The following is an 11,567-nucleotide window of genomic DNA, read 5'->3' on the forward strand; positions in this document are numbered from 1 at the left end:
GACATTCATTTAATCTCCCTAACACTGTGTCCTTACTTCATTTCTTAGTAAATTCCCAAACATTAAATTCACAAAGTTAATCCACAGTATGATATTCCAATACACAGCATGAGAAAGAAAAAAAGACTACGAGCCAAAGTGACGATTACATATTTAATACATCTTGCTTTTAACAGCAATTTTCAAAGTAAACATATCATAGATCTTATAATTTATTAAAGATTTTATAGTGCTTGAAAAGTTGATTCTAAAAATATATCTTATTTGTTCTAAATGAATAACATTATCTGGAAGATAGAACAATAAATTACAGTAGTATATTTACCACCACTATATTAAACTTGTGTACACATATTTAATATAAAATCCTTTTAGGACTTTTACACTTTCAGCCTGAAAACATAAAAGCATTTTATAGTTTGGCATACAAGATTTCAGTCTGGATATCAAGAGTTTTAAAAACCAAAAAATTTAAAATATCTACATGACATTCTAGGAGAGCACAAGCACATGCACATACATATACATTCTCACTCAATCACACACACACGCACACACGCACACGCACACGCACACGCTCGCCAAAATAGGAGATTTTGTTCTTGGGTATCAGACATTGTTGATCATTTTAAAGAGAAAAACTAGGGGAAACTTAGCTTAGAATATGTTTAAACCATACTTAAATGGCTCTATTTATTAAAAAGGCATGCCCAACACTGTTACCAACATCTTTAACATGCAAAGAATACCATCTCCATTCATCTTTTAACAGACGTGAACTATTCACTATTGGACATGAGTACATAAGAAATTATGCACCCACTCATTCCCCAGACTGCTTAAAATGAGGTTCCAAATCCAGGCATTCCACTGACAATCAGTCATATGACTAAGCACAGCTAAAGTGGTTTTACAGAACCAATAAATTATAGAACCCAACAGTATTAGAAACTTCATTTTGATCTGTTTGAAGTTTCTTATCTGTCCCATGTGCTGAAGTAGTGTGACTTTGTATTGCAAATAACAGCTAATACCACTTTACATTTTGTGACAATACAGAAGGTCACTTTGTTATTCCAAAACATATATTCTACTTAAATGTGCTAACTTTTAATTATATATTTTCTTCCAAATTTAAACTCAAAACATTTTAACAGTGTTATTACACATAACTCCAGTAAAATCTATCAAAACAGAAAATTACTTTCTTGGCTCTATCCATTAATGCAGGTTTCAAACCATTCTCTATTGAGGCTCATTTTTACTATAATCTGAAATATTCAAAACTCTCTGAAACAACATCAAAATAAAAACTGACTATACATTTGGGCACTCATAACTCAAACTGTTGTGCCTGGAAAAACAAAAAGGCACAACAATTAAGTGACAGAGAAAATACCAGCTTCCCATTTGCTTTTTATTTTTGGCTTTCCTCTTCTTTTTTCACTAACAATAATTGTTCAAAGCATTCTTAAGACTCTTGATGACAGTAATAGAATATTTTGGCACATTAACATTGTGATATAATGTATGGTATGTTTAAAAAATTAATTTAAAAATTGATCTACTAATTAACATTTTTAATGTAATTCACATATATCTTACAGTTTTTAAGTCAAATACATAAAGGTTTGTAACTGATTTACAGATGAAGCAATCACAGATTGCATTAATAGTGTGTGTGTGTGTGTGTGTGTGTGTGTGTGTGTGTGTGTGTTTGTGTACCTATACACAACAATCAAGGGAAAAACAGCATCCTGGCAATTTTACAGTCCAAAGTTTTACAGTCCAAAGTTTTGTTGATATAATTAACATGCCCTTTCCTTGTTTTTCTGTACAAAAGATATATTTTTGCCTTCTTCAATCCTGATGAGATTTTTCTGCAATAACTTTACATTCATACTGCAAAAAGTAAAGGTTAAAAGTTTAACAGATAAAATCTCTGAATTACAATTTCCAAATAAACTAAAAAAGGTTCTATAAATGATGTATGTGTACTTTATTCCTCAAAGAATCCAACAGTTACACATTTACCACAATTAAATAACAAATGTTATAGAAGAAAGGTTAATTCACATTCTAGAAGTGAAAGAGCCACAGGCAAAAGCAGCGCATGGCTGACTTTTCTGCATGACAAGCAAATGATAGCAACATATGATTTAGATCAATCCTAGAATATGAAATGAAGCAAAGTAGGCTTCCTTTAGTGCTCAGTAAGGCAAATCAGTGAAGGGAAGGCCATGAACTTAAGGACATGACTGATGTAGTCAACTCAGAAAAATGTTTTTTCAAATCACCTTATGATTAAAGGAAAATATTATCACATTACAAAAGCTTCTGGCCAAAACAGTATTTTTACAGTACAGCTATAAAAATGTATAATTCAAATGAATTATGAATGTATGAATTATGACTTTTGAATGTATAATTCAAAATAAAGGAAACCAAGGGAGTTAGAATAATTGGGTGGCAAGACTGTTAAAAAGACAGCAAAATAAATCACTCAATTCTCCTAGCTGGTTAAAATCCTAAGTGACAGTACTTATTCATAAAACTGCTGTGGCCTCTGAATGTTACACTCTAACCTTTGCTACAATGACTGGGGTTATCAGTGATGTTCTTTTCCTTCATAATTAAAATGATCAAAGTACTGGATTTGCTTGCAACAGTTCTAATTTATCTATATTGTACCAATGTGATTATTAGTATTGCTCCTTTTCACTTTTACAACAGTTCTTTCTGATGGATAGAAACCTGTAGATGAGTTTTTAAAAATCTAATTTTTCCATGTGGTCATATACTTTCATCCTTAACACATTCTGGCCTTTCTAGTAATTTTTCTACATTTAACATACCTGGATTAAATTCTTCCAAATGTTTTATTTCAATGAAAGTGTAACAGAGAAATCAAAGAATACTGCCTTTACAAATTGCCTTCTCTAAAAGAAGGACCACTATTTAGAGAAAATTCAGCATTTGTATCTCATATGGACAGTGATAAAATAAGCACTAGTTTACCATTGCCAGTTGTCGACCAATGTTTCCCATTGTTATGCCTCCAGCAAAAAATATACATGGTAGCCAGGAACGAACATAGAGAAAATCTGGAGATGTATACCTAGAATAATAGAAATATTTAACAACTCACAGAGGAAGTGCAAGTACATTTAAGATAATTACAATGAAAATAAGTCACTTTGTAAATCAAATCTCAATTCTGAATGTGGTTATCATTTATTTACCTACCAAACAAGCACCAAAAGAATAATACTTACTGATAAACACCGTTATAGACTAGCAGTTGAGTGACCACAGTTGCCAAGAAAGCAATTCCGACTCCAAGGCCAAAACCACTTCTAGATCTATCAAAAGTCCACCAGAGTCCAATGGAGAGTGCAGCCAGTGTGAGAGACAACTGTATGTTGTTGTCAAAATCCACTTTCTGAGATCAGTGTTAAAGAGCCATCTCAAAATTTGTAACAAAAATCACCCATTTACCATTTACTTTTCTAAAATAAGAAATGCTAAGTGGAGGGAATGATTTATTCTTTATCTTGTTTTTTTTGTTTTTTTTTTTTGGTACCAGGAATTGAACTCAGGTCCTTGTATTTGCAAGGCAGCGACAGAACCACTGAGCTAAGTCCTAAGCCCAGAATGGTTTATTCTTGAGTACACTCAAGTCTTTTTTATCTTTCAATATAATATATGTGACTAAATAGGATTAAAACTATCTGGAATTTACTAAATCCCAGGTACAAAGAGGGAACTAATTAATAGATTCTACTGACCTATAATCTCTCCAAAAAAGTCTACATACATTCCCAGTTATAAAGTCAGACCCATTATTTATGAAATGCTTTCTTTGCTAAAAATGTGAGTACAAGCTTCAGAACACTAGTATTGCTAAAAGAACATACTTTTGTCAAAAAGGAAACCCATATTACTTCTCAAAGAGGTTTGGAATTACTTGAAAATCATACAGGAACTTGAAAACAGAAGAGTTGACAGCTATTTAACAGGATACCACATTCTCTGTATGATTTACTGACAGACACATTTTATAATAATGCAGTTCAGAAACAAGAGTACCAAGGACACAGTATCCCTTTCTATTATGTCAACTGTTCCAGTTTTAATTTGTTGAGGATAAAGCCTTGAAGGGAACATTATCTTGCAACCTGCCAAGCTATTTTGGTGCCTGAGACTTTCTGGTATAGGATAGTTTGCTCAGATATTTTATTTTCATCATCTACTTAAGCATCTATTAACAAATGTACAGCCCCTTTCTACTCCAAAATCTCTGGGCAGAAAGAAGCTTTACAAATTCAATTTTCTCATTTCTTTGCTAGAGGATTACACTAAAGGAATTAATTTCAAGTGTCATTAAAAGGGCATTATCTATATCCCAAAGGCCACATCTTGGCTTTATAACCAGCTCCTTGGAGGGGGGTACTACTATCTAACCAAACTAACGGGCCATGCTATAACTCCAAGTCCAAAAAAACAGTATATAAAACCATTTCCTGCTACCTTCAACATCCCATTGTTGACCACCATTTCAGCGCCTCTATCAAGCCTGCATTCGGAACACCCATCTTGCTGACACCTCAGCATTTGAGGGCTGTTGTATGTCACTCCCTTGAAGTCATTCCTTGCTTAAACTTCATTTATCAAGAAACCTACAGTTCATATAGGCATGCTTTCTAGAAAAGCTTTTCTTATTCTTTAGCTGTCATTATGCTTAAACTCTAAAGAAAAGGTTTTGAACACTGATTCCTCTGCACAAAAACATTCACATAAAGAGTGGCATTTGATGTTAACAGGGTCCATCTTTGCTAACTTTAATAAGCAAAATAAAAAAGCTTCAGTGAAAACAAGTAAAATACATCAATCTTAAAAGTAGTACCAATCTTAAAAGTGGCCAAGGATTTAGCTCAGTGGTACCTGCCTTGAAAGAACAAGGTCGTGAGTTTGATCCCCAGTACAAAAAAAAAAAGAAAAAGAAAAGGTAGTACCATGTTATTTTTAAGACTTAGTAAGCTATCATGAAAAGTCTATGCTATAAATGTTATAAACATTTTGGATTTTATAAACAGGGCAGCTAAAATGCTATATTTAAGTATTTCATTCAAAGAGTAAGAAAAGAGTGAACAAAGGAAACAAAATGTAAATTGTATATAATTTTTTTTTAATTCTAGTAATGGTTATTTAAATTTCTCAACTTAAAAGCAAAAATAGAGCCAGGCATGGTGGTGCACACCTGTAATCCCAGGACTTGGGAGGCTGAGGCAGGAGGATCGCTGTGAGTTCAAGACCAGCCTGGGCTACATAGTGAGTTCCACGTCAGTCTCAACTACCTAGTGAGACCCTGTCTCAAAAAACCAAAAAAATATATATATATGTAAAATGTCTGAGATACAAAGGTCTACTCCAAAAGACAGAGGAATCTGCATAACTATGGGGCTCCTAGGTTAAAAGAATGAAATGTTCTTAGACTGGATTCAGGAGCTCCTGTCTCTGGTCTCAGTTCTGCTTCAGCCTGGTGTGGTAAATAAAATAGCAAATGATATAAATAGCCTCTCTAACTTCAATATATCTTATCTTTATAAAGAAGACATGGAACTAGGGGATTTCTAAGTTTTTGTCTAGATAAGAAAATCTGTGATTCCATCTTTTTAAATCTTCCCAACAACTATATTTATGTTTTAGAAAATTCTAAATCTCAAAAAAGCTCATGAAAATAAACATGCTGAGAAATTCCTTAATACAAAAGGAAACAGAAAATCAAAACAATAACAGCCTCTGCGGTACTTTCAAATTCACAGACCTGCAGGACCAGTGGTTTCTGTTCCCAAGAGTAACACAAGGGCCTGAAGACCTGGTGAAAGGACAGGAACTGACTTGCCACATGACCCACACACTCCAGCTAACGCTGCTGGCTTCAAGCCCAAAGCAATATAAGACTACAAACTTCAGACAGTCTGAGTCACACTTTATGACTTCTCAGGTCCTAAGGTTCCTGCTACCTTCACTATGTACACCAAATCTTGTAGAAAAAGCAAGACAGGAGTAACACTTTCCAGATCCTCTTTTGCAAAAGGAAAGTCAGAGAAAGAAGACAAGAGGAGCGGAAGCAGAAACAATGACAGAAAAAAAAACTTTATGAGGGCAAAAAATACATTCAAAGGTAGACATTTTTTTTTCTGGAGGGAGAAGGGAAATGGTAGCTACATTATCCTTCTCATGAGGACATTATAAAAATACTCATTAAACATTAAATAAAATTTTAGAATCCTCAAATAATATAACTGCTAAAATATATGCCTTAGAGGAAAAAAAACAAAGATAACTTGTATTAATCTCCTGATGTCTCAATAAATTTAGTATTGAAATATTTATACGTATTTTTTCTTTTTCTGATGTATACATGTTTTGATGGATTCTGTAGTTTCTGGCCAAGGTCCAAGTTAGATATTTCTATTTATGCCACTTTAAAGAATGTTTATGTTATATTTTGATATTGATTAAAAACAGTGACAGTCTGTTTTTTAAAATTTTAACTTCTTTAAATTAAGAAAAAAAACTCCTGTATCTTATTGATTTCTCATTGCTGAGACAAAATAGCCAACACCCAAATTTAAAGGCGGAAAGCTTTATTTGGCTTCCAGCTTGTAGAGGTTTGAGTCCATAACCAGCTGGCTTCAAGCAGATTGGCATGGCAGAGGGGCATCGTAGAGGAAACACAGGTCATAACGGGCAGAAAGTAGCTAAGCAAGAAAACAGGGGGGACCTTAGCAGCTTCTTTCTGCCCCTTTTATATTCTATCTAGGCTAGTGGGATTAGGGTGGTGCCAAAGCAATCAGTGGACTGACTCAGTAGTCACCTACCCTTAATCCTAGCATTTCACCACAAATCAATCACATGCTCTAGATTCGGCTACCTCTAAAAAAAAGCTCCACCTATGACCACATAAGGCTTTGGGAGTACATCTAGACACAAACCACAACAACCTGCAATCCCAACACTCTGGGAAACTGAGGCAGGATAATTACAAAGTTGAACCTACCCTAGGCAACTTAACAACTTAGAAAGACCCTGCCTCAAAACAAAAAATTAAAACAAAAAGCTGGGATGTAGTTTAATATAGAGGAAATGACTTCAATACCTACTACTTAAAAAAACAATAATGATAATAATAACTGAAGTCATCACATGTCATTATTAGGAAGTCTGTTTATGTTTGTTTAGGTGTTTGTTTGAGACAAGGTCTTGCTATGTAGTTCAGGCTGGCCTTCAACTCACTACAGTCCTCCTGCCTCAACTCCAAAGTGCCAGGATTACAGGCATGAGCCACCATGCACAGATTAGGTAAATCTTAAATGAAGAAAAAGAGGAAAAATATTCTTTGACAGTATAAGCTCCAGTTTTATAAGACTGTATGGAAGTAATTAAGTAACCTGATTTAGAACAAACATAAATTTTTCAAATGTGCAAAAATGTCTAAATGGCACAAAATAATGGGGATTTAAATGAAGAGCTACTTTTCACACTATAATTGTGTAGTTACTACTCTGATTGCAAAAATATGATTCATGTGTTTTATGGCTAAGTGGGCACATCACAATCTGACAATAGTAATGTTGCAAGGGGCTATTTAATCTTTGGTTTGTTGGAAGCTGCTTTATTACTACACATTTCATTACAGTATAAAGGATACAGCACTGGCATGATTTATACCAACAAAGACAGCTACGCACCGCATTACACTGGACCACTCTCTTTTAAATTTATGTGGTTCTCCTAGATGCCTGTCAATGCAGGGGTATAATAACCCAATCACAGCTGTGGGAAAAAGAAAAATAAACGTTATCTCCAATGTTATACTGACAAAAATTAAACTGTAAGAATCACTATGGCCATGATATGCATTTTAAAGATTCTTTAAAAAGAAAAAGTTCAAGTTACTTAATATCAATCACAGAGATTATTAAACTTATCTCCCAAAAGGAGACAATACCACTGCTGAAGACAGCACTGTAAATGATTACAACAGTAGCCTAAATTCTAATAGACAATTCACTTTAAGTGTATGACTCACAATTTAGCGGCCTGGACTAAATGATTCATGCTACTTTTCTACTACAAGTATCTATGACACTTAAAAAGCATCAAACCAGTTAGTACTTAAGCAATGTTTTTCAATCCTCCATAGCCCTGAAATATGCTTTTAAATGCCACCAATCTAAAAGAGAAGTTAGAAGCACAAATACATAGAACAGCCTCATCATATACACAATGTTTCTGGGTGCTGGCTGTTCTGTTCTATAGATTAGTCTTTTCTCATCGGTTTCTCATGTTAGTCTTCTACACCTTTTCCTGACACTTCTTTCCACCCTGGGGTTCTTATAAGACTGTAGGTCACATTGTCAAAGCAGGAAAACTCCCAATACAAATTCACATGTAACATTAATTCTGCACATAGAAAAAATGGAGTAAACATAGTTGGCAGAAATACAAATTTTCAGATGAAAGTTAAATTCAAAGTTAAAAAATAAGAAGAAATCATCTTACTATATTTCTTAGTTTTGAAAAGAACATCTTGAATGTTAACTGTGAAATTAATTATAAAAAGTTACTGTACACAAAATGCATGATTGTGACCCAAAATATTCTGTCAATCCCTATTTATGAAACCTCAGTATTTTATTAAGTAGAAGAAAATTTCAAATTTTGAGTTAGTTATTTCAAAAGGACTAGATGAACCAAAACTTTATTTAACAAATTATAAAGAAAATGTACATCCACTGATTAAACTTAACAATAGCTAGGCAGCTTTAATTTGCTAATCATCCTCAAAATAGAATAATTATGCTACCATTCTGATAATAAAGACACAACTGTCACATCATTTGGAAAGCATCTTTGAAATGTCCAAACCCTACGATGTACAGTGAAACTGTTGCATCAAAATCTAAGTGGAGGGGGGTCAGAAGCTCCTCCCCAACTTAGTATTAGCTAGCTACCTCTTACAAATACTATATTTAATCTTTAGAGAAAAACAGAAAACAGTTAACTTCATAAATCACAGGCTAGCAGAATGAAGGAACAGCATTCCACAGGCTGCCTGGCCACCGTTCCATCAGGAGCTGAGATGCTGCAATAATGCATGTATTTTCTAGTCTACGAGTCTTTTGATTTAAGCATTCTGAATAGAGATGGCTCACAGACAATTAACAGATTAAAGACAAATCTCAGCAAAGCAGAGCTCTGACAACTATTACATAATTTAAGTTTCATATTAGTTCTATTTAAAAGTCATTGCTCTAAAATCCTATAAGATAAACTGACAGTATTTCTTTCTGACACAATTAAAATGGCAATATACACGCCTAATTGAAATACACCTTGATGAATGTTGCTTTTTTTCTCAAGGTGTCATAAAACTAAAAACTCGGCTGTCATTTCTCTTTCCCCTGGCTCCCCTATATAATATAGAGATACAAAAAGATATAGACCAATATAAATATATCTGTATCTACCTATACTCATACCTAACCCCTCTTTTCTCCCCCACCTCCACCTGATTCGCCTACTGCAGAATAAAATCAACTAAGAGCAGGTACTCCAAGTTAATTTTCTTCAGCAGTTGATGCATAGGTAAAGAATTATCACACGGGGAATACTGACAGGTATGTGGAAAGATATAAATAAGTAAAACTGACTACATTTTAATGCATCTGATTTCAGAATTGCAAGTGAGAGACAACTGAGGAGAGGAAGCAAAAACACAAAAAGGAATTTAAACTGCCACCTGCCAACTTTGGGATTTGCCAATAAAAATCAAATCTATCGAGTATGCATGGTTCTTGGCTGCTCACTGAGAGGAAGAACTCGAGGAAGCTTGTCACTTCCCATTAGCTACCTTCTTCCTCTCCTTTAAATAAAGGCATGGCAGAATCTGATGGCAATATATACAGCGCTGTAAAGCTTCACTGTTTGGGAGCTCAGAAGAATATGTCTGAGCTTCTTTTCCCTTCCTGTGCTTTAAAAAGAAAAAACAAGACTGTTAAAATTATGTCCATGTAAAATTATATGCAAATACAGTCCTGTTTGATCAAATGGTGCTCTGATGCAAAAATCACATTTCTTGTGATATCTTTAACTGCTTTCCCAGAAACTAGCTACAGTTTGCCACAACTAAAGATCACCTATAGTAAGTCATTACTTTATGATGGTACTGTGCTTAAAGCAGTGAGGAAATAAAAAGAACACAGTTAAATTAGACATTTTACAAGGAGAGAGAGGCTGAAAAGACAAATCCAATCAATGAGATACACTTCTATGGAAAACTACAACAGAATAAAATAATGTTTTCATTCAATAAATACTTAAGTTCTACAATTTACCTATTCTTGGTACTTCATGGAGATTTAAAAGAAAAAAGAAAGATATAATTCCAGTGGCAAAGTGACCACATACATTACTAAATGCAGCGCTGTGTTAGGAGAAGGACTGGCCCCAGGCCTCTCCCTGCATCTGGTGAGGGGAGGAGGGTGCTGATGGGTCAAAAGGAAAGCTTCACAGAAGAGATGACCACGAATGGGCTGTGCTCACCAGATGACTGGCATGGAAATGGCTCTCTCATCAAATTTAAGAGACAGCTGAAAAAAGCAGTGTTACCAGGAAACTGTAAGCTCTGGACCTGAAAGGAGCTTCAGGGTGTAGAAAGATTTAAAGAAAGATAAAAGCACACAAAGCCATAAAGTCATAGAGACTTTACCCTGCAGATACTGGGGAATCAGGAAAATGATGCCATCACATTCGTCCCAGAGAGAAGTAACTTTCCTATAATAGTCAGCATACAACACAGAAAATGAAGCAGAGGCAAAAGGAGAGACCGAAAGATAAAGATTGATAATCCAAGCAGTGATGATTCTTGGACCAAGAAAGAGAAAGATGTAAAACCTGGAAGCTGGAAGCACAAAATGAGAGAAAAGGGGGGGTCTTATAAAACTCTCAAGTGAAGGAGTGCATGATGAAATGGAAAAGTTTTTCTATTTTTCTTTTCTTTTTAAAATTACTTATTGCTTTCACAGGTCTGGATTCAAACTAGCTACTTGTGATATCTGACGAAACTTACCTACTTATTTTACCCATACCATGACAGCTGTCTATTTTTCTCTGATGTATTCTTTATAAAGATTCCTTTGTGGTCTTTTATAATACTCAGGAGGTTTCTAATTCTAGTTCCAGTGCATTGCACACATAAAGAAGCTAATCAGCTTCTAAACATAAGCACTGTTAAACTAAAAGCAGGAAACTCAGAAAAGGAAAATGAGAAGAAATTTACGAGACATCTCTACTAGTCCCTGAAGAAGGACTTAGCTTTCTCTAGGACTGTGTGCTAGAGTTTCTTCTGCTAACAGGTAGAAAGTGGTGATACTGGAGACTTACCAAAAGGTAACTGCTGTAAAGGTCTAAAAACATTAGTTGGACAGGAAAATCAAAAGATGACTATCAATTTTTTTGACTTACAATGGTAAGAACCTAGAGAGGTTTTGAAAATA

At 34.5% G+C, this 11,567-nt stretch overlaps 1 protein-coding gene across 7 annotated transcripts in view; it reads right to left on the bottom strand.

Annotated features, from left to right (window-relative positions):
• Positions 1 to 1,753: 1,753 nt before the first annotated feature.
• Insig2 (insulin induced gene 2) overlaps positions 1,754 to 11,567 on the bottom strand; it is a 40,162-nt gene continuing 30,348 nt past the window's right edge. For all 7 annotated transcript variants that reach the window (XM_010623708.3, XM_010623707.3, XM_010623709.3 and 4 more), the window contains 4 exons: positions 7,718 to 7,842; positions 3,276 to 3,442; positions 3,019 to 3,118; positions 1,754 to 1,902 (listed from right to left, as the gene is read on the bottom strand). In XM_010623708.3, coding sequence (XP_010622010.1) covers positions 1,861 to 1,902; positions 3,019 to 3,118; positions 3,276 to 3,442; positions 7,718 to 7,842 — 434 coding nt within the window. In that variant the 3' untranslated portion in view covers positions 1,754 to 1,860. The remainder of the gene's footprint in view (positions 1,903 to 3,018; positions 3,119 to 3,275; positions 3,443 to 7,717; positions 7,843 to 11,567) is intronic.

Source organism: Fukomys damarensis, unplaced genomic scaffold, assembly GCF_012274545.1.
Source record: "Fukomys damarensis isolate Sample0158 unplaced genomic scaffold, DMR_v1.0_HiC HiC_scaffold_29, whole genome shotgun sequence".
Taxonomy (NCBI): domain Eukaryota; kingdom Metazoa; phylum Chordata; class Mammalia; order Rodentia; family Bathyergidae; genus Fukomys; species Fukomys damarensis.